This window comes from Podarcis vaucheri, assembly GCF_965113315.1.
Source record: "Podarcis vaucheri genome assembly, chromosome: 8".
NCBI classification, from domain to species: Eukaryota; Metazoa; Chordata; class Lepidosauria; order Squamata; family Lacertidae; genus Podarcis; species Podarcis vaucheri.
In genome coordinates, this window is record NC_138766.1 from 5,949,828 (window position 1) to 5,973,247 (window position 23,420).

Here is a 23,420-nt window from a genome sequence, read left to right on the forward strand (position 1 = left end):
CAGCCAAGAAGCAGCTTGTGCAATGTGGGTGGAACGTCAGGGCCGAGATCGGGGGCCCCATATACTAGTATTATCCTTATCACTATTAATTCATTTATACTGAGCCCTTTTCCCTGGCAAGGACTCAAGGTGCCTTGCAGATAAAATAGGAGCAGCTAAAGCTCAAACATTTATAGAATTAAAGCTACACATAAATATAAAAGATAATTATCTCTATGTCTTTTTTATTTACAATAAAAAAACCAGTGCAGCACCGGCCCTTTAATTAAAACCAGTCAGTTCCCCAAAGCCTGTTGGACTAAGGAGGTTTTCACCTGCCAGAGGAGGGAGCACAGCAAGGAGCCAGTCTGGCTTCTCCAGGGAGGGATTTCAGAGTCAGAGAAGCCACCACCAAGGAGGCTGGCTTTGCAGGTGCTTCTGAACTTGGAGTAACCGGTGCCCGACATTTCTCTGCCAGTCTTACGTTAAATGAATTGGGATTCAAGGGGGATCCCTTGGCAGGGACAAGACAGCAATGAGCCCGTTTCAGATGCAGAAGCAGAGCTTCAGATAAGTCTTCTGCCTCAACCAGCACTTGAGGCTGGGACAAATGGCCTTCGTCCTGGCGGCCACCCTTAAGCCAGCGGCATCTTCTAGACCAGTGTTTCCCAACCGGTGTTCCGCGGCACACTACTGTGCCGTGAGACGTTGGCTGGTGTGCCGTGGGAGGGAGGCGGGCGAGGCGGGCGGTGAGAGGCGGCGGCGGCGAGGATCCGCGTCGAGCCGGGGGCGGCTCCGCGGTGGTGGTGCCGAGCGGCGGGGCAACGCGTGCAAAAGGGAGGAGCGCGAGACAGCGGAGGAGGTGGAGGCCGGCATGTCCGGGCAGCAGCAGCAACAACAGCAGCAGCAACTCCCGGTGACGGCTCCTCAAGCCCCGCCGCCGCCCCCTCCTCCGCCCGCTATCGCCGCCACCACCACAACAGCCGCAGCCGCCTCAGTTGCCGCCGTCCCTCAGTCCCTCGCTCTGCTGCCTCCTCCCACCCCCAAAGCTTGGAGGTTCCCCGGCAAGGGGGAGGGAAAAAACTTTCACTTTCGTGCGTCCCTCCCGGCGTGACGCTGCGCGCTGACGTCACAGGGCTGTGCCGCGGTGGTGTGCCGCGAGATTCTTTTCATTAAACAGGTGTGCCGTTGCCCAAAAAAGTTTGGGAAACACTGTTCTAGACTACCGGTTTCCGTACTTTGGGGTCCACTTGCCCCTGTGTTCCATAAGCTTATCCCCATAAGCTCCACCTTATAGAAAGCATTATTCGAAATACAGTAGTGGTTTACACAACCCCCTATGGAAGATAATAACAATAAAATTCAAACAGAAACAATTAATTGCACATTTATTGAAAACCCAGTTAAAACTATTTAGTTTAATTAAGGCTGGACCTTGGCACATCAAAGAAGTGTTTCAGTTAAACGCCTAGTAAACTTTGTGTGAGAAATCTGGTTGGCAAAAATGGAGCTCCACAGCGCCATCTGGTGTCACAGTGTTATAATGCATATCCAGCGCATATAAAGCGGTTTTTCTTTGCCTATGGAGCTGAGTCCTAATTCAACAAAATGGAAGAACTTGATCCAGCAAATCCAGATGTAGTTATTTACATCTCCAGATCCCCTTGCGTCTTAGCACCCACTTAGGTAATTCCACTGCCCCACAAAGGGCAAGACCACACGCTTTGGGAAACACAGCTCTAGACTCCAGTCTAGAGCAAGGCCCAATGTTTTATTTAATTCTTATTTAGAATATATGGAAGATGAATGCATTTATCAAATGGTGGTGGTGGTTTTTCTTTTTAAAAAGTCATCACAGGACCTGTAAAACACTATCAAAATGTAATGAAAACAAGCCCTCTGTAATTTAATCAGCTGGAAAGCCACGCTCTGTGAGTAGCCTTGCAGCCCTGCCTGTGCGGTCAGATGGGAGTGGAGGCACAGAGAGCTTGAGGAGGCAGCTCAACAAATCTGTGGCTGAAATTCTTGCCGCCTGCCCTCGTTCCAGCCTGGGCCCTACTAACTTTTCCCAATCAACCTTTTCTCTACAGCCTACAAACCCTGAGAGAGGCTGGGTTGTGTTTCCGTTTGGAGCAAACTCCTGGTGGATATGCTTGGCATCATCAGTGCCTGCCATTTTGGTCATTATCCTCATCTTCATGGACCAGCAAATAACAGCTGTCATTCTCAACCGCAAGGAGTATAAGCTTCAGGTCAGTGCTGGGCTGGGGTTCTCTCAGGTATGTGCTGTGATAGATTTTTCCAAAGAAGTAAACAGCCATTGAACATCTGCTTCAAAGCAAATCTGTCCCTGTTACTCACCTCAGAGGTTGCAATGCGCCAGTTCTAGCTGCTGCAGACAGCCGTGGCTTCCCATCATTCTGGCCTGACGTCAGTTTAAAAAATCGGAAGAAACGGAGGAGACAGATTGAGATTTCTGTCGGCTGCCCATCTCCTAGTTCTGAGTGCTGGATGCACTGAGTGCTGGATATTTCCCTCATCCTACACCTATCAGTCACCCCACAGTCACAAGGTAGCCTGTCACAACTAACAATCTTGTAGTTTTCATGCTTTTTGGTGCATGGAAATTGCTTAACTCTTCTTTTTAAAGCAAAGGTTTGCTCCTATATTTTCCTTGTGAAAACGTCTGCTAAATTATATGAACCATTGGAAGTAGAGTGCATGCAAAGTTTCCCCCCCCCTCCTTACCATTTTAAAGGGTTCTTTCTTCCCCATTCCAGTTATTATTTCTCTTGATAACCTCCTACCTCTTTTATTGTACACTTTTATTGATGCTTCATAATACAAATTAGTATTATGAAGTATCACTCGTGACTATCTGGGGCCATGCTGTGTGCTTGACTCTTCCCTCCAGGAACTGTTTATTACCACTGTAGAGCTCTTTTAGATCTTGGCATCAGAGGCTTTAACATGTTCGTCTCTCTGCTGCATTTTATTAATTTTATTAGTAATTAGAATATTCAGGCTTTGTAATGTTGGAATGTGGTTTGTCTTATCTGGCTTAACTATACAGTACCTGAAAACATACTACCGTCTTTCATTACCCATGCTATTATTCCACCTTTAGTCCACCTTATATTTTATGTATGTTCATTCGTACTCCAGTGCCTATATGATAACTCAAATTTGCTAGTGATTTATGTAGATTTCCTCTTTTGCGTGCTTTATTCTGAAGCTAGTATTTCATGCTTGTCGAGAAGGCAATACCTTGAGGCCTTTAAAAATATCGATTTTTTCTTTAAAGCCACAAAGCTTTAAAATGTTCTTTTTAAAAAATCAGAATTCTGAATTCTGTGCTGGACTCCAGATTGTGCTGAGAATCTTGCTTATGTGAAGTTACACACAAAACTGAGAGGCCCTTCGGTTATTGGGAAGAGCCGGGCCATTGTCTTTCAAAACCTGAAGATAGGCAAATGGTCAGGTGCAAAGCCCAGGCGCAAGTTCGCAGGCCTGTTGTATCTCCCTTAGAAATGCTACCCAACCACTCCTGAAGCAGCTGATCTAACATCCTTGGGAGTGGGGGCAGAGTTCCTTCCACACCAGCATGTGTTAATAAAGAGACACAAGTTGTATACACACTCCCATTTATTCTGTATCCAGTGCGTTCCCACCATTGGTTTGGGAAGCTGTGTAATAATAATAATAATAATAATAATAATAATAATAATAATATTTATACCCTGCCCTCCCCAGCCAAGACCGAGCTCAGGGCGGCTAACACCAGGTATAAAAACAATTGATTAAAATACAACTTAAAACAAGATTAAAATACAACATTAAAATGCAGCCTCATTTCAGTAGAAACTCAAAACAAAAACTTTTTGGGGATGAAAACATCAAACCGTCACCAAGGCCAACTATCCAGACTGGTCCTACGTGGGCCAGAAAAAGCCAGGGAAGTCCCCAAATAGGAGTTCCATCACAGAAGTAGAAAGGAAAAAGGAAACAAGGGAAGGGGATCAAGTTGATTCCAAGCCAAAGGCTAGGTGGAACAACTCTGTCTTACAGGCCCTGCGGAAAGAAATCAGATCCTGCAGGGCCCTGGTCTCAGGAGACAGAGCGTTCCACCAGGTCGGAGCCAGTGTTGAAAAGGTCCTGGCTCTGGTTGAGGCTAATCTGACTTCCTTAGGGCCCCGGACCTCTGGGGTGTTGCTATATATGCACCTTAAGGTCCTCTGTGGGGCAGACCAGGAGAGGCGGTCCTGTAGGTACGAGGGTCCTAGGCTGTGAAGGTCTTTAAAGGTCAAAACCAACACTACACATTACATCAGCCACAATCCATACCAATCCTGTATCTGTCCAATATATTGTTTAATGAAATACAGCATTCTGGTGTGTGTCCCCCGCCCCCTCCAACCAGATTCGATCTGCATTGCAAAAAAGAACAGTCTAGCTCAGTGTTTCCCAACCGGTGTTCCGCGGCACACTAGTGTGCCGCGAGACGTTGCCTGGTGTGCCGTGGGAGGGAGGCAGGCGAGTCGGGCGGAGGCGGCGAGGAGAGGCCACCCAGCGCGGGGCTCTCGCCGTCTGCCTGCCTGGCTGCCTGCGTGGCACTGACGTCACGGGGCTGTAACGTGCCCCACATAGGCACACGCGGGGCGGCGAGCGAGCTCCCTCCCACATCCCATCGCCGCTCGCTTCGGCCGGCCTACTGGGCTGTCGCAGGCGGAAGGCCTGCGCATGCGCGAGGTTTTCGCGCCTTCGGGATCCCCTTCACGCCTTCCTCCTCCCGGGTCCTTGAGAGCGCGGGAAGCGGCAGCGCGAGACCGGCGTTGAGCCTGGTAGGTAGGTATTGCGCTTGCCAAGGCAGTCATTTGGGAAATGAAAACTTGCAAAGCAAGCAACCAGTTCAATCTGAAGTACGTGTATGCTTAATATCCTGTATCTGAAACCTGTTCTGCCCCCTCCCCCACACTTGGTGCCATTTTCATCTACACATGCAGCAGAGTAAGTTGACCCAGAAGAGTACCAATTCAGATGGCAGATGGGAGAAGGACAGTGCTGAATGCTTTCCCATGTAGAACAGTCCCTGCAAATAAAAACATAGCATATTTGGAAGAGGGATGCTAGCCTAACCATGACTTTCTATGCTGTTACTATTTTTTTATTTTATTTTTTTACATAAGTAAAAAGTGACCTTTCCCCATCTGGCATGGTGGTGTGCCTCGAGATTTTTTCCATGGAACAAGTGTGCCTTTGCCCAAAAAAGGTTGGGAAACACTGGTCTAGCTGTGTTTCTAGGTGTGCAGCACCAGTCTCACCCTTCTGTGGAGTAGAGAGCTTAGCAGCCGCTCTTCCCACAGCATTCCCTGCTGGGTTAATGGGCTGCAGCTCTATCCATACTCCTCTGTGCGAGCAGAAACTGGTTCCTCTGGTTGGGTTGTCTGAGGGAGTGCCTGGCATTTCTCTGCCGTGTGGCCTCTCGCCCTTGCTGGCGTTTAGCTGGCTCAGACTTCGGCTGTGCGTGCGCCTGTGTTTTGCTTTGTTTACTGCCAGTTTCTTGACGTGGCAGAAGCTCTTCCAGAGGGAGCCAAGGGTTAGGGTTCAATGAATCAGCACACATGGTATCCCAAGCCACGTGGGGCCTGAGATAGACCCTGCACCCATCATGGCTAGACCAAATGGACAGATAGGATTAGCCTGGAAGGCCAACGAAACACTTCTCGTTCAGCTTAATTCTCTTTTCTTGGAGAAACAGCCACCTAGAAACATCCATGGAGACGTAGGAAATGCTTTTCTAAACCTCACATTCTGTGCTCAGTGAGACAGTAGGTTTGTTTGCTTAAAACAAGCCATCGAGGGAGAGGGATTATGTTCAAGGGAAAGTTGCTCAAGGATAGTGCTTTAGACCAAGGTTGTAGTAGATGCCCAGCAGCTGGGGTTTGCATGAGATGTGACAGAACTTGCACCCCAAAGGGAAGATGGATGGCTGAGCCGGCTGCTGGTGTCTGGCCCTTAAGTCCTTTGCATTGGCAGATACAACAAAGATTCCAAAACCCATGTGTGTCCAACATACATTTTTACTGCAAGAGACAGAAAGCAGTCTTTGGATCTTGCCATTCACTCTGTTCTCATGGTCAGGATTTCTTTGTTTATTGGTTTATTTTATTTGTCAAATTTAGCTGAGATTCCTGCATTGCAGAGGGGTGGACTAGAATCATAGAATCATAGAATCATAGAGTTGGAAGAGACCACAAGGGTCATCGAGCCCAACCCCCTGCCAAGCAGGAAACACCATCAGAGCACTCCTGACATATGGTTGTCAAGCCTCTGCTTAAAGACCTCCAAAGAAGGAGACTCCACCACACTCCTTGGCAGCAAATTCCACTGTCAAACAGCTCTTACTGTCAGGAAGTTCTTCCTAATGTTTAGGTGGAATCTTAGGTGGCTGGCTAGATGACCCTTGGCTCCCTTCCAACTCTACGATTCTGTGACCCATCATTCTAACAGCTGGTTGTTCAAGATGGCCAAGAGAAGAGGCTGTAATTCAGTGGTAGAAAATAAGCTTTGCATGCAGAAGATCCCAGGATCTCAATCCCTGACAGCTCCAGATAGGACTGGAATAGACCCCAGCCTAAAATCCTGTGGAGTCAGTGTAGACGCTACTGAACAAGATCAATCTGATCTGATTCCATGTATGGCAGCTCCCTGTGTTGCCTTCCTATGGTAAAATATAAAAAGGGCAACCTGGCTTGTGTTATGTAATCCTATACCTGTGGCTATAGGGCAGTAAAGGTAAAGGTAAAGGGACCCCTGACCATTAGGTCCATTCGTGGCCAACTCTGGGGTTGCGGCGCTCATCTCGCTTTACTGGCCGAGGGAGCCGGCGTACAGCTTCCGGGTCACGTGGCCTGCATGACTAAGCTGCTTCTGGTGAACCAGAGCAACGCATGGAAACGCCATTTACCTTCCCGCTGGAGCGGTACCTATTTATCTACTTGCACTTTGACGTGCTTTCGAACTGCTAGGTTGGCAGGAGCAGGAACCGAGCAATGGGAGCTCACCCTGCTGCGGGGATTCGAACTGCTGAACTTCTGATCAGCAAGTCCTAGGCTCTGTGGTTTAACCCACAGCGCCACCTGTGTCCCATAGGACGGTACGTAAAGGTAATAAAGAATAACAATAACACTCCAAGGTTGGCTTGAGGTTGTTAGGGAACAGCTGCAATTTCCTTCCATGGTCACCTAGACACGATCCAAGCACCTTTTAGTTTTTTATTCATTCCACAAAGTAAAGTGCCTCTAACTTGTAAAACTTCAGACAAGGACATAGAATTCCCAGAATCCACAAGGCCACTTAGGGAGTGCGTTGGCCTCCAACTCTGTTTTGGCCCTCTCTGCTTCTCTGACTCCCAAGGCTGCTGCGAGGCATCTTATATTGCTTATCATGGGGGAAATTGTATTTGCTGCAAGAAATCAAAAGACACCTAAAATGGGAAATAAGAAGCAAGGCTTTGCTGTGTATTCTTCAGCCTGAGTCTCCCGTTACTAACATGGCTGTCCTGTTGCAGAAAGGGGCAGGATTTCACCTGGATTTCTTCTGCGTTTCCCTTCTGATGATCTTTACCTCCATACTGGGTTTGCCCTGGTATGTGTCGGCCACAGTCATTTCTTTGGCCCACATGGACAGCCTTAAGAAGGAGAGCACCACTTGCGCTCCAGGGGAGCAGCCGAAGTTCCTTGGAATCAGGTATGGTGCATTATGCGTTCTTATTCCACAGCTGTCGTTTGAGGCTCAGGAGGCCTTGGTGGCGCAGAGTGCTTTTAATAATAATAATAATAATAATAATAATAATTTTATTTATACCCCGCCCTCCCCGCCAGAGCCGGGCTAACACCAAATCACAGTAAAAACAATAGGGGGGAAAGAGGGGGGAGGAAAAAAATTTAAAATACAGGTTAAAATGCAATTTAAAATGCAGCCTCATTTTAAAGTAGCTGATAAATCAAGACCATAAGGGGAGGGAAACATAAGGGTCAGACCGAGTCCAAACCAAAGGCCAGGCGGAACAGCTCTGTCTTACAGGGCTGGCGGAAAGATGTCAAGTCCTGCAAGGCCCTAGTCTCTTGTGACAGAGAGTTCCACTACATTGGGGCCAGGGCTGAAAAGGCCCTGGCCCTAGTTGAAATCAATCTAACCTCCTTGAGGCTTGGGACCTCTAAAGTGTTGTTATTTGTGGACCTTAAGGTCCTCCGTGGGGCATGCCAGGAGAGGCGGTCCCGTAGGTACAAGGGTCCTAGGCCGTATCATTTTCCATCTGCATTGGCTGGTGGCCCAGCTACACCCCTCTCTGGACACAGATGGCCTGTCTTCTGTTGCCTATGCTCTGGCGACCTTTAGGTTAGATTACTGTAACAAGTTATATGTGGGGCTGCCTCTGAAGATGGTTGAAATATAAAGTGCTTTTCCTTGCAGGGAGCAAAGGGTGACAGGTTTGATGGTCTTCATCCTAACAGGACTGTCTGTGTTTTTGGCACCTGTGCTCAAGGTAAGAAAAGCCTTTAATTGTTTGTAAGTTGCAAGTGCCTCTCTTCTCCCTTCTCTGTTAGATACTTGCTAATAGTGGCCAATGATGGTTCTAGACATAGTTTGATTACAAAACATTAAACTTGCCTGCTGTCAAGTAATCTTACAGTTGCTGCAGACTCTAAATCGGCAAGACTGCCAAAATTGCCTGTAATATACAATTATTAGAAGTTCAGGAGTTCTGCCCTTCTTTGCATCTAATCATTCTTTTTTTTAATATAAGATATTTATTAAAAAATTTAAGATATTACAGTAAAAATAAAAAAATACAAGAAAAAATACAAAATAAAAACAGTTAAAAACACCTTGATTTTCCGTTGCATATTTTTCTTACACTTATTTCCCCGGACCTCCTCATACCTCCCTTTTTTGTATTCCACTTCAATTTGTTAGTTCAGCAAATCCTTGCCATTAAGCTTTTACCCATTTATAAACCTTTTTTTCATGCCTCTTAAAGCATTGCAGCTGGAAACCACTTAATTTCTATCCAACATCATTCTAACATTCATTAATTTTACAATATTTCTGTAAATAGTCTTTGAATTTCTTCCAATCTTCTTTCACCAACTCTTCTCCCTGGTCTCGGATTCTGCCAGTCATTTCTGCCAATTCCATGTAGTCTATCACCTTCATTTGCCATTCTTCCAGAGTGGGTAGATCTTGTGTCTTCCAATACTTTGCAATGAGTATTTTTTTTATGTATGCTACAACAGCAGCAAGAATACTCATTGCATCTAATCATTCTTAAGGTCTCGTGGACAGGTAATGTTTGCTAGAATTCAGTCTTTGCGTAGTCATGCTTATATTTTGGATTTGATTTTCCCCTCAGTTTATCCCAATGCCTGTGCTGTATGGCATCTTCCTCTACATGGGTGTGTCTGCACTCAGCAGCATTCAGGTGAGTGCAAAACAGCAGGGGAAGTATATTTGGATTGTGGGGAAGGAGGTGCTGTGACCGATTTCTAGCTCCCTCGGTTGGGCAGCTATTGAAGACTGTGCAAGATGGAAGGCGGTGTCAATGTGAGTTGTGTCTGGCCAGAACAGGGTTCCCCAAACTTCTGGGTTCACTGAGACCTTGATGAGCTATTGCAGTACAGACCCCCCCCCCCAATTCTTAGGAGTGTAAATGAAATAAAGTATTTTGATTTTTACTTGTGATGCGTTGCTTATTTTGTGACTGGAGATGAGAGAGAAAAATGGAGGGAGGGTTTGCTCCTCCTCCTCCTCCTCCCACCTATAAAATAGGCTTTAAAAATGGACTTGAGAACTTCTTAACGTAGCAGCCTTGTGGAGCAACAAGGAGGGGTCCTGAGGAAGGGAAGGGGTGGCAGCAGCCTTTCCAAAAGCTCCTCCAAGTTTCCCCAAAGGCAGCTTGTTTATATATCTTTTGGGGGAGGGAAAGAGTCATGTTAGAATTGTGTTTGTCTGTGTGTGTGTACAGATACACAGTATGTATGTATGTATGTATGTATGTATGTATGTATGTATATGAATGTCTGCACCAATATGCAATGTTTTAGTGTTAAAGGAGAATGGTCTGGGAATACTGCATTGTGGAAACATGTGGTTTCCATTGTATGGTTTTTTAAAAGACATTTTGTCATTAATTAGGTGATGGAGAAGCATATATGCAGTGCTTTTTTTAAAAGGGGAGGGGCTGTAGCCCATCTGAAGCACCGGGGGCAGGGAATGACCAATGGCTTAGCCAGCATTTCATTCCCTGGAAGACAGATCTGTCATTTTAACTGTGAACCTGGAAGGAAGCCGGGCTTGTGACGCAACTGAGGGATCTGCTCTGAGCTTTATTCTTGTGTTATCTTTGTCATCACATTAAAACACATAGGAATCCCCAAAAGAGTGCCTCTAATCCAGGGGCTGTAGGCAGAATAGAATAGTATAATTTACAATGATTCACATATATTATCTCAGTGATTCTTACAACAGCCTTGCAAGGGAGGCTAGTATCATCCCCATAGATCAGATATAAGGGTTTGCCTAATGATACGACTAAATATGGTTGAGTTAGGATCTGAAGCAAGTGCTTCCCAGCTCATTCTTAACCAATACACTATGCCTACTTTAGTAAAACTAACATTTTCAGTGAACTGGAGTTCCCCTAAGGACTATTTGGTGCCTGCCGGAAGGTTCTCCACATCATGTCTCTTGCTTTCCTCTACTCTCAGCTCACAGACAGACTCCAGCTCTTGCTCATGCCTGCCAAACACCAGCCGGACTTCATTTACCTCCGTCATGTTCCTCTACGCCAAGTGCATCTCTTCACCTTCATCCAGGTGCTTTGCCTGGCTGTTTTGTGGATCATTAAATCGACGGCAGCTGCCATAATCTTCCCATTAATGGTAAGAGTCTTTAGGGCAGGGATGAGTTTCTTCTGGTTGCTCCACCTGTGGATTCAGTGAGAGAATTTGCCCAACTCCTTTCTCTCCTGGCTTTTGCTATATATTGAACTCCTTTATTATCTACTCTAGCGCAGCGTGAATTTTACCTTCCCACTCCAGGACTTTCTAGCCCTCGATTCCTCCTGATGACACCTGACTAGAGAGAATGTACATTTGCCCAAAAAGATCTCTTAAAAATTCTCCCTTACAATTGCTGGTGTCTGCTATTTGCTGAATATTTACCAAATATTATTTGACTGTTTTATAACCCATGTCAGTATTCTACTTCCACAGATATTTTATATTGGTATTTATAAAAGTAATATTTCATTATTGGAGCTTCAATAGGCCTTGATAGCTGTCGTATGGTGGCTACATTTGTGTTTTGCTTTTTAATCAGAAAAAAAACACTTTGCTGCCACTTCGGGCACTGTCTTGGCTGCCCTGAGTAGCCCAGTGGCATTCCCTTAACATTTGGGCAGAATGTCCATGGGAATGATGGCAAGCCAGAAGCATTCTCTACCAAATTTCAGAGAAAACGGGGCAGTCAAGTCATTGCTTCAAATCCTCACAAAAATTCTTCAACATTTTAGTGCACATTCTCCTTATAAACACATTTTGCAGGGTTTTGACTTGCATACACATTTTTGCAGGCAATTTCTCCTGACACGATGCATTTTTGGATGCTATTTTCAACAATTTGTTCATTTTTATGCACTCCTTTCCCCCACCTATGTGTTTTTGTAAACATTGTTTGGTTAGAGAACTGCATTGTGAAATTCAGAGAAGTGTGACTTTTGAAGGGTGGTTGTGTGTCAGGCCTCGTTCGCACTTTCGCTTGACCGGCTCAAGAGTTTTCCCATTTGCCCTGCTGCTTTACCTGAGAAAAACCTTTCTTTACTGCTGAATTGGAGCAAAGGTCAACCTGCAGAAAACTTGACTGACATTTGCCCTGATTCAGCGGTAAGGAGGAAAGCAGCACAAGTGTAGATGAACCCTCAGTCCATGTATTGATTTGGTAAATGCAAATGTCATAAATTTGGTTTTAAATGTTAAGTGAATTGCATTTCTTCACCATCCCTAGAAGGTGGCATTTTTTAAGGCACAAAAGCGGGGGGGGGGGGGAGAGACCTTAGCGGCTTTATATTTCAGGATAAGCCCTACCTCTGCCTAAAAGTACCACGGAAAGTACCACAAACTGTTGAGCCCCAGCACCATTCTCTGTGTTGCTACCCAACCTGTTGACCAGGAATGACATCTTGGCTTTATCTTTAGTTCCTCCCTCTTCCTTTCTCCATATATCCAATCTGTTGCCAAGCCAGGCCATTTCTCACTATACAGCATTGCAAAATGTTCTCTGCCCTGTTGGCTAAACTGGTTTGTGCTCCAGTTATCTCCTGCTTTGACTAATGCAACCATCTTTGACTAATGACATTCTGCCCTCTCACTGAGATCCAAAACTCTACTGCCAGGGTAATTCCTCTCTCTCATTGCTCTGATCATGTGATTCCTTCCCTCAGATCCCTATTTCAGCTTCTAATCCTTTTCATGTCTAGCACAAACTCCTTATTCTTACTTTGTTGAAGTTTTCCAACTCTACGTTTTTGCCCTCGTTTCCTGTTATCTCCCTGCTGTTGCCTTTTCTTCCCCAACACCTCATGCTCAGCCACCCAAAGGTCTCCTCTCTCTTAGGTGACCCGGCCATTCTTCCTAGATGCCCCCCCTCAAAACTTGCATTCCGCCTCAAGACACTTGAATGGTGTTGCCTTTTTTCTTCCAGTTTTTTCTCAAGCCCTGCCCCCGTACATGATGCAGCTTTTAGCAAAAACCCCTTAGCCCTCATCCCCAAATAAAACCTAAATATGCATAACTGTGCCTTTTTCTCTTTCTTTCTTTCTTTCTTTCTTTCTTTCTTTCTTTCTTTTACTTTCTTTCTTTCTCTTTCTTTCTGTTATGTACCGAGTTGAATAGGATCCAAACTGCAGCAGTCTGATTGGTCCTAGAACAATAGGATCCAAATTGCAGCAGTCTGATTGGTCCTAGAACAATAGGATTCAGAATGCAGCAGTCTGATTGGTCCAAGAACAATACAGCAGTATGATTGGTTGGCAGGAACCACCCAATCATGCTCCAGATATAAGTGAATCCACAACCTGATTGGCTTACAGTAGAATTCCAGAATTAACCAATCATGTGCAGCCCATTGTGTAAATAATGTATATAAAGCAGATACTTTGAGGGGACATCCATTCATTCCTCCTCACCACTATGAGCTGAATAAAGAGCATGAAATCACTTTGTGACTCTGAGTATATTTCTCTTTCTTTCTTTCTTTCTTTCTTTCTTTCTTTCTTTCTTCCTTTCTTCCTTTCTTCCTTTCTTCCTTTCTTCCTTTCTTCCTTTCTTTTTCTTTCCTCACCCCCCCAATTCTCTTTTTATTGTCTCTCCAATTGTCAAAATAGATATTGCATGCTCCTTGTGGGCAGGGACCTATCATGTTGCTTTGATAACTCCGCAATGTCCCACATGCATTGATAGTGCTATGTGAGTCATTAATAATCATAATAAAACTTTGTGTGGTGATGTTCTGGTCTTCTAGCTGCTGGCTCTAGTGGGTATACGGAAGGGAATGGAATACATCTTCTCTTTACATCACCTGGCTTGGCTGGATGACATCATGCCAGAAAAGGACAGGAAGGAAGAAGAAGAAAAGCTGAAGAGGAAGCAAGATCAGGACGAGAGTGACAATGAGGATGTAAGCAAGCAGCACTAAAATTATGGGGGTAGAGGAGGTTGGGGATAGGGCAGAACGGCTGGAAATTAACCCCCCCCCCAATCTCAACATGCCAATATGATGGAGCAAGGAAGGAAGTAAACCAATGTAACCATCTTATGTGCCGTGAGGGGCTGATGAAACCACCGTGTGGCTGGTTCAGAACTCTTCGTGAGTACCAGTCTCTTTTTCATTATTAAGTCCATTTATAAAGAGGGTAAATACTCCATCAGACCACTTCAAAGAATGGAACAAGTCAATCAAGTATGTTGATGCTTCAGTTTTGAGAAGTGTCAGGCTGCCTGACTCTGTGCTTTGGTATTGGTGGGCACAAAACTGAAGGTATTTGTCAGTTGTCACAGAAATACATCTGTCAAATCTACGCTATGTAGGAACTAGTCTCCCACATCCATTCAAAGAGGTCCCACCATCTGTGTTCTTATTGTACCCATGGAAAATTATCCTATCACAAAACTTATCCTTTAAAAGGACAAGGTGGCAAGACTAATTCAAATGTGTTTGTGTGCACGGAGGCACATACGGGTGCGCCACCTCCAGGGAGCTGCTCTTTATTCTTCTGGATCCTTCCTTACTCAGATCCTAGTGTTGCCTCACTCTTCACCAGTAATTGTAGACTAGGGGCCAAGTGTAATAATCCAGTCCATTTTGGCCATTCGGAGGGTTGTGCCAACTTGGGAGCAAGAAAGAGTGAGCTTTAAAGTCCACCTCCCTGGCGTTAGTCAGCAATCCACAGGAATGTTTTGAGTTTGCAGCCGAGCTTTCCTTGCAGTTTTGCCATCTAAGGCCACAAAGCTGATATTCCGGACAGGGTGCGTGGTTTTTGCAAATCATATTTCTCAGGAGAAGAGTTGGCATCTCTTTCCATGGACCTAGATTAGAAGCTTCCTGCTGGGAAAAATGTGGGGCTTGGAGTAGAAAGGTCTGGGGGTGCCAATCTGCAGGTGGACCTTGCTCTTGAGACCCACTGAGAATCCGGGTCTCCTTCACCCATTCTCTCTCCTGTCACTTCACCCTTTGGAAGTGGCTTTTCAGAGGCAGGGAAAACCAAAAGCATGTGTGTGTGTGTGCTACCTTGTCTGTCACTTTATTAACTCCTTGGCCTTTGTTCTTTTTTAGTCTGAACTTATGTACCAAGAAAAAGGACCAGAAATCAACATCTCTGTGAACTGAACAGACTGAGACTCACCAGCGGACAAGGCAAAAGATGACCATGTGTGATATGTAAGAATGGGCCTCCTTTAGGAGTTAGGGCCCACAGGAAATATTTGCCAAATCACAGAATAAATGCTAAGAGGGAAAGCTTAAGGGATAATAATAATAATAGGATGTCCCAATTTTCATTGGAGAAATGTTGGAGGGTATGAGAAATACATGTACACATGCCCAGAACAGAAAAGGCTGTGGAGGGCAAGGGAGGAGGGATGAAAAAAACTCTTCCAAATACATTCCATCAGTCTCTGCCCAGCGCTATGGATGTAAGTGGCAGGATAGCAATAAATACCCATGACTATAAAAGAGGAAATGCATGGACGCTAACACACCAAACATCCATACAGAGAGAACTTGGGTCTGAACTTGTGTTAGGAGGCTCACGCCTGGAAGTATCTGTTTTCTTCTTCTTCTTTTTAATGGCAGCACTTCTTCACGTACATTGAGAGAAGGGCTAAATCTGCTCTCTGTACAGGTAAACCCAATGTTTAGAGGGGAGGAACGTTCCTCAAATATGTTTTTAATTGTAGCCCCTTTCCTTTGTCCTAGAGCAGGGGTGTCCAAACTTTTTTCAAAGAAGGGCAGATCTGATGAACATGCGTGAAGTGAACATGCATGAGGGCCAACCAAAGTTGTTGTTGACCTTTTTTTAGGATTGCAGTTGTTGAGCTGTTTTTTTAGGATTTTACCCTAGGAGATTAATTTCCACAGGGGCCTGATTGACGGGCCAAATTAGGGCCCCAAAACAGACTTTGGACATGCCTGTCCTAGAGAATGAAATGTGACCTTTTGAGAAGCAAAGCCCTTCCTTGATTTGGAGTGGGCTGCAGAACAAGAATAGCCATAATTGTGTGTGAGACAAAGACTGTCATAATGCTCTTCTCATTTGCAGACAACCCCATAAGCTGTTTCCTGTAAGCAGTCTCAGAGGAAGGAGACAGCCTGCACTTAGAAGACGAGCTCTGATACTCTGCAGAATATGGCTGATGTGTGATGGGTCTCACAGGAAGAGGAAAGCAAAGCATTTGATAAGGCGGGGGGGGGGGTGCATAGGCAATCTTTCTGTCCATCGCTCTCACATGCATGTTGCTGTGCTGAACAGACCATATTGGAATGTTCCTTGTTCCACTTTGCTACCATGTCGTCTAGAAAGTCAGCATGTGTGAATTCACTAGGGATGGAAGGATCTCTCAGTTTCTCATTTTTCTAATCTTAAATTTGCATTTTAAAAATCCTCAGGAAAATTCACCAGAATTTTACAGCAGTGTGAATTTCTTTTCAAACACATTTTTATGAGGTTTTGACTAGTGTACACATTTTTGCAAGCAGTCCCTCCTAATCTAATGAATTTTATATGTTATTTTCACTAATACGTACATTTTTATACACAATTTCTCCTATTGTATACCTTTTGATAAACACAGTTTGTAAAATTTGGATAAGTGCGAATTCCAAAGGATAGCTGTTTCAGTTCATGTATTGTTTCAAGAAGTGTGAAATTGTTATATTTGCCTTTAAATATGAACTGGATTGCATCCTTCCCCCAATCCCCAGGCGTCACTGATGTATTTATTTATGAAACTATTGACATTCCTGTGCAACTTACGCTTCATTTTAAAGGCTCTCTAGTTATGCTAAATAAAATATACTAAAAAGGTCATTGCTGCTGCATTCATTTATTTATCAGGGATAAATGTTGGACCAGTTTTTATCACTTACAATAGTTTATATGCAAGCCTTCTAAGGGAGCGGTTGTCTATCTGGAGCTTTGGAGGCTGTGATCAATATGCTGAGGATGACACACCCTGCTCTCTATTTCTTCAGCTAAGCCACCAGGACTTATCTTGAAGATGGTTTGGAAGCTGCAAGCAGTTCAGAATGCTGCTGCTACTGCTTGCCTAGCCATGAGCTTATGCAAGTGAGAACGTCTAGAACCCTGGTTTCCAATATATGTACAGAGTCTCTGCAGATGCGAGAGGCTCTTCACTACAGTCAGTCTTCACATGGGTTCCGTAACACCTGAAGAGGGCTAGAGGCTTTTTGTCCTTCACAAAGTGATCTACGTTTTGTCAGGATTCATACACCAAGTGACTACAAAAGCCCCAAATCAGAAAATGTAACATAAACATCTTTATGCATTTATGGGCTAAAGGAGGTGTCACAAAACTCTGTCTCCTCAACTTTAATTTGCAGTTTCCCATTATATCCCGGGTGGGTGGGTTGTTTCACAGCACCTTAAGTACTTGTCTATAATCTGATGGAAGTAGAATTAAAATGGAGCTTCCAAATATCACTCAGTATGGCAATGTATTATCCAGCAACATCTTTCTCTGTAGTCAATATTACGGTAATTTTAAAGGTTTACTCTCAAGTAAATCCCATTTCCCAATAAAGTTTGCAGGTCCTGCCTGTTTTGTTGCTTCCTCTTGAGCACGGCTAAAGGGTTAATGATGAACTACTGTTTAATTGCCCCTTGAATGCCTTTTCTTTGAACATTCCAACTTTTTATTGAATTTTAGTGTTACCCACAGAAACATGTAGAAACAGAAAAAGCAGGTACGTAACCGAAAAAGAAAACGTAATACAGAGTTGCAGAATGAAATAAAAACAGCAAACCAGTATACCAAATTTCAATCCTACTTCACTAAATATCAGGTGGTATTAATACCTCAACCATGATGAAGAATGAGAAGCTGCAGGGGTATGGGGAAACCCCTTGCTGCCAACAACTGGAGATTGATAATAAAGTGGGGAATCACTCGGCCTCAGAAAGGGTTGCTAATGCTGTGAAGCTTAGTGTAGCAGCAGCAGCAGCAGCAGCAGCAACGTAGTGTACACAAGAGGCTGCTGAATCCACCAATGGCCTATCTAGTCCAGCGTTCTGTTCTTGAAGCCTGCAAGCAAGACCTGAGCCAGTGGCACTCTCCCTACCTAGGATTCTGAGCAACTGGCCTTCAGAAGCAAGCTGCCTACAACAGTAGAGGAAAAACATAAGTCCTCACGGCTACCAGCCATGAACAGCCTTGCCCTTCCTGAATTATCTAATCCTCTAATAAAGCCATCCAGTTTGGTGGCCATCTCTGCCTCTTGGCACCACAGCCTTCTTTCTGAGGTGAGGCAAGCAGAACTGTGTGCAATACTCCCAAGTGGAGCCACGTCGTAAATTTGTCTAATGGCATCATGAGTTTGGGGCATATGGGGTGTCAGGGGAGGGTTAGTACCTCTGGTGGGGGACATGACGTGCTCCTTCTGGGGGTGTTTTTCCACCATTGGTCCCCACACTGCACTCAGCTCTCACCTGTGAGAAGATCTCAGCAGCCACACACCAGCAACAGCTTCAACTGACTGGCTAAACCAGGTTAAGATGGGTCTCTTCCTGATGTTTAGTTGGAATCGCCTTTCTTATTATTTGAATCCATTGGTTCAGGTCCTACCCTCCAGAGCAGAAGCTTGTTTCATCTTCCATGTGACAACCCTTTAGATATTTGAAGAAGGCTATATCTCGTCTGTCTTCTCCAGGCTAAACATACTCAACTCCCTCAACTGTTCCTCATAAGGCTTGGTTTCCAAACCCTTGATCATCTTGTTCACCCTCCTCTGCACAAGTTCCAGCTTGTCAATATCCTCCTTAAATAATGCCCAGAATTGAACACAATACTCCAGGTATGATCTGGCCAAGGCAGAATAGAGCAGGAGTATGACTTCCCTTGATCTGGACACTGTCAAGGGAGTAAGGTATTCTACCCTTGAGGTTGTGATCAGTTAACTCAGTCAGAACCACTTACACTGAAAACTCCACATGACAATGACTATCAGTGCTCTACCATATTGGTAAATGGTTCATTAGGTAAAGTTGACCCTTTCTCTCCATCTTGAAGAGAAGTGATTACAATTGTCTGTAAACAGGTTCAAACTCCTTCTCCTTGACCCTTTACTTGCCTATGGCAGATTTTGTAGGTGGATGAAGCTGTTAGAATTCCTGCTCCATGATTGCAGTCTTGGGATTTTTGTCTGTCACATGATGGTGTATGTTTTGACTCCACAGAGTGGTAAATGACGGAGACAGGATGTTTGTGTTACCGTGTTCTGTGAAGTGGGACTATTGTCCTTTGTTCTTTCTCTTTGCTGGCTGGTGCTAGAGAGAGAGGGAGCTATGTTGCAGTGCTCCGTGTGTGTTTATATGTAAATAAAGTAGATTAGCCAAAATGCTGAGTTGTTGAGGTCTGTTATGCAACTGCGAACACTCTGCGGATCCCTAAGTGTGCCGATGTCTGTTGGCATCGGTCGCTGTGATGTTCAGGCTGATGAAAGCTAATGAAGCTCCCAAACAATCGACCAGGAGGCAGAGAACATGCAAGTTGGGCATGTGTCTCTGCCAGGGTCCTACTCGAGTGTAGGACAAGCTCCTGACAGAAGCCAGAAAGCAGACAGCTGACTAATCCCTAGGCCTATGAAACAGAATACCATGTTCTGTGCATAAGCTCCAATTGTCCCTATTTAATGATAACTATTACTAGTAAAGCACTGTCCTTATTTTGCCTTCTCTCAGGAGTTCACTGAGTTTAGTGGTATTTACTCCAAAGTAAGCATCAAGGGCTGACAACTTAAAAAAATATATTGGTGGGGCCCAAGTAAGCCCTGCCCCACATAACTGAACACGTGATATGGTGCCTGCACACCATTTGAATAGCAGTGCCCATCAATTTTGGGGGGCCGCTCAAATATTTTAGGAGGGGGCAAAGACCCCTCGGCCACTAGGAGTTGGCTCCTATGGTAAGCATGTATATGGGTTGTAGCTCAGCGAGAGAGCATGTGTTCTGTATGCCCACTCAATACCCAGCATCTCCAGGTAAGGCTGAGCAAAACTTCCACTGAATATGATGGGAGAGCTGCTCTCAGTCAGTGTGCAGATAATACGGAGCTTGATGGACCTATGGTCCTGCTACTTACGGTATGTTCAAGACTGAAGCCATGACTACTTGTCCTGGGATGAAAGAGGCAAGGCAACCTCTCTGGTTTTTCTCTTTTGTTGTTGCTGCAATCTGATGCACACATACTTCTAGGATCAGGCTGCGAGCAGTTATGCTATTTTTTAGTGGGTGAACAGGGATACCCCAGATTCCTTGGTGCCAGATTTCTCCCTTTAGATTGTTGGGTGCAGGGATTTAATAAGAACTTTGAGAATTAAGGTGAGCTGACAGGTTGAGCTTGTTTTTCTACCAGACAGAGCAGCAAAGGCCCTACAACTGATACATCGCAAAATAATAATAATAATAATAATAATAATAATAATAATAATAATAATGTTATTATTTATACCCCACCCATCTGGCTGGGCTTCCCCAGCCACTCTGGGCAGCTTCCAGCAAAATATCAAAAATAATAAAATGTCAAACATAAAAAACTTCCCAATACAAGGCTGCCTTCAAGAAAAAGACCCTATTGGTAACTGAGGGGGTGGTTGCCTGAGCAAAGTTGGTGTGATTTCACACAGAAAAAAGAAAAAAGTTGTCCTTTTTTACAGAGGTTTTTGGCAAGGTGTTCTGGGAACAAGAAGAAATTAGGCAGAATTCCATTCAGGGATTCAAAGGCAGCAGCTCTTGCTTTTATTATATATCTTGTGTTCTAAATTTTTGTTCTTATGTTGTGAACCGCCCTGTGAAGGGCGATACAGTAATTTAATAAATAATAATACAAAGTTAGTAATGATAATCAGTGCTTTTTTCTGGGGGTACGCAGGGGTATGCATACCCCTAAACATTTTGTGAATCTTTATACTTTTGTCCATTTACTGTATTTTCCCCAATTTGAATTATAAAATGGTGATTGTATTGAGTCAAAATGAGAGTACCCCTAAACATTTTTTAAGAAAAAAAGCACCAATAATAATGCTGGCTGGCTGGAGCAGACTGTTAAAGAGATACAGGGATGGTGCTTAGGATGCCTCTGAATCAAAAGCTATGGTGCTGGGAAGGACAAGCCCCTCTTGAGATGAAGGCTTCAGGGGTGGCACTGTGGTCTAAACCACAGAGCCTAGGGCTTCCGATCAGAAAGTCGGCGGTTCGAATCCCCGCCACAGGGTAAGCTCCCATTGCTCGGTCCCTGCTCCTGCCAACCTAGCAGTTCGAAAGCACATCAAAGTGCAAGTAGATAAATAGGTTTCTCCAGCGAGAAGGTAAATGGCATTTCTGTGCGCTGCTCTGGTTCGCCACAAGCGGCTTAGTCATTCTGGCCGCATGACCCGGAAGCTGTATGCCGGCTCCCTCGGCCAGTAAAACGAGATGAGTGCTGCAACCCCCGAGTCATTCGCAACTGGACCTAACAGTCAGGGGCCCCTTTACCTTTATGTGAATAAAAGACTGCAGTTTTCAGTCTCTGCTGTGCCTTGATTTTCTAATGAAAACACAACCCTGGGTGAATGCCTGGAACCGCCTGGAATACTGCTGCCGCTCAGCAGAGTTTGGGGGTAGTGTGTAAAATTACTATACATTCTAAGGTTGTTGTTACGGAAGGGGGGGGGCATGTCTTCTTCACTACAATATATTTGCTCAATTTCTCTGTCTGTGTAACCCAACCTCTTCTTAATGTATTCATGATGTAACTGGGATGTATTTTGCACTGTATTCTGGGATATGGAGGGAAATTTCAAAAGTTCATGTCACCCCTTTCGCTGGGTTCAATCTCGCCTTGAACCTGTTGCGCAATAAACTTGGACCTTCTGCAGTTTGCTCCTGTGTCCGGCTGAGCTCATTTTCTTCCGCAGGGACCCACGGACTTAGTCCGATGAGCTGGGTGGCAGAGTAACCCTGCACCCAGATTTTAGCCGTAACAGTTGGCTGCCCAACGTGGGGCTTGTGGTTCTCCCGAGCTGCTGACTGGGGGCCCCGAAATCTTCAGCCGGCTCCAGGCCATTTTGCCTGGGAAGATCCTTTTGGACCCCCAGCCATCTTCCGGGCGGTAATCGAAAGCCCTAGGAGTTCAGCCGGGGAGCAAAAGAGGGATCCAGCCGGCTTATTCATCGATCCCGGGATCATCATAGAAGACGCGTGAGTATAAGGAAAAAGGAAAATCCAGTGCACTGGTGGGAAGGGGGTGGAATCTCCTGGCAACTGAATCTCTGCCCTCCTCCCTATCGCTCCTTCTTACCTTTCTCTTGGTCCGGTTAACGAGAGAGACCGTGGACCACTGCTCAGCCCGAAAAGGGGGGGCTCTGAGCTCTATCTCTTTCTCTGAACCCCCCAGCCAGCCGCACCAATTGGGAGTCCGAAAGTAAGACGGAGAGAGCCGACTTGAAAGATAGCCGACTCTCTTGTGTAAAGAAAAATGTTTATACTCTACTCCTGAAGTCAGTACAGGACCGGCTGTCACAGCATACATTAGTATTTTTAAAACAGGGCCTCAGCCTGCTTGGTGTCTCCTCACTTGCCTGCCCTGCCTACAAGTTGTGCCAGATTCTTCTAAGCGGGCTATTGCTAGCACCAACAATAACTCCTTGCACACAGGAGGGAGGGAGGGAGGGAGGGAGGGAGGGAGGGAGGAAGGAAGGAAGGAAGGAAGGAAAGTTTCCCTGAGGGAAAAGTATACCATAAGGCAGTATACAAATAAATAATAAAATAATAAAAATAAAGAATTGCTATCAATTACAGTATAATGAATTGACATGTTTCTTTTGATTTTATCATTTCATCTTTTTGTAAACTGCTTTGTGGTTTTTAACAATCAAGCAGTGTTTAAATTTTATGAAATAACTAAATATGGTTGGGAGGGGGTGGAGGGAGGAAGGGTGCTCCTCCCACCCGCCCTGAACCACACTTTCCCCCTGTAGGGAACACGTTGGCTAAACAGATCCCTGAAGCCACAGGACTGCTAAGCTTCTCACTAGCTGATGAGCAGAGGGTTCAATCCTGGTCAGTCTGACTGTGTGTGTTCTCCTGCTGGGATCAGATGCACAAAGTCAAAGCTCCTTCTTCCTACTAAACCTCCAGCACACCCACATCCCAACAGCTCTGGATCACTCTGGGAGGCCCAATAATGAGTGATCTGCAGCTGTCTCCACCCAACTCTGCCGAATTGGCTCAAGATTCAGACTTTGGCTGAATTTGATGCATGGCCCTAGTAAAAAAGGAGGGTGATATAAAAGAAAAACCTTCTTCAGTTAGAGCCTCTAGATCAGATGATTCAGCCTAAAATGGGAAGAAAGCCAAGCTATGTAACTCCCTGCAACAAGGAAAGCATGGTAGCAAAAGAGCTAGCGATTTCAAAAACTGGATTAGATCTCAGTAGAGACACTGATTGCCAACTGATTATGCCAAACTCCGTCTCCATCTCATGACTCAGTGATTTTCTGCTGCTCCAAGTGGGTCCTGGAGTTTAGAAATTTTTATTGGCCCTGGGGTAGTTTAACTGTGTGTGAGTGGTGGAGAAGAGGGCTTTAGCTCAAGTGGCGAAGCGCATGC

The 23,420-nt window shown here is 45.0% G+C and overlaps 1 protein-coding gene across 3 annotated transcripts in view; it reads left to right on the forward strand.

Moving 5' to 3' along the window:
- The window catches only part of SLC4A9 (solute carrier family 4 member 9), a 39,555-nt gene extending 22,933 nt beyond the window's left edge, over window positions 1-16,622 (forward strand). For 2 of the 3 annotated variants that reach the window (XR_014222978.1, XR_014222979.1), the window contains exons 15-22: window positions 2,070-2,231; window positions 7,550-7,728; window positions 8,455-8,527; window positions 9,395-9,463; window positions 10,749-10,922; window positions 13,561-13,716; window positions 14,872-14,976; window positions 15,857-16,622. Coding sequence is in view for 1 of the 3 variants with exons in the window: in XM_082236062.1 (XP_082092188.1) it covers window positions 2,070-2,231; window positions 7,550-7,728; window positions 8,455-8,527; window positions 9,395-9,463; window positions 10,749-10,922; window positions 13,561-13,716; window positions 14,872-14,925 (867 nt within the window). In the remaining 2 variants the exon portion in view is untranslated. Of the gene's footprint in view, window positions 1-2,069; window positions 2,232-7,549; window positions 7,729-8,454; window positions 8,528-9,394; window positions 9,464-10,748; window positions 10,923-13,560; window positions 13,717-14,871; window positions 15,591-15,856 lie in introns of those variants that run through there. The other variant, XM_082236062.1, reaches the window with a different exon arrangement.
- Window positions 16,623-23,420: the final 6,798 nt, after the last annotated feature.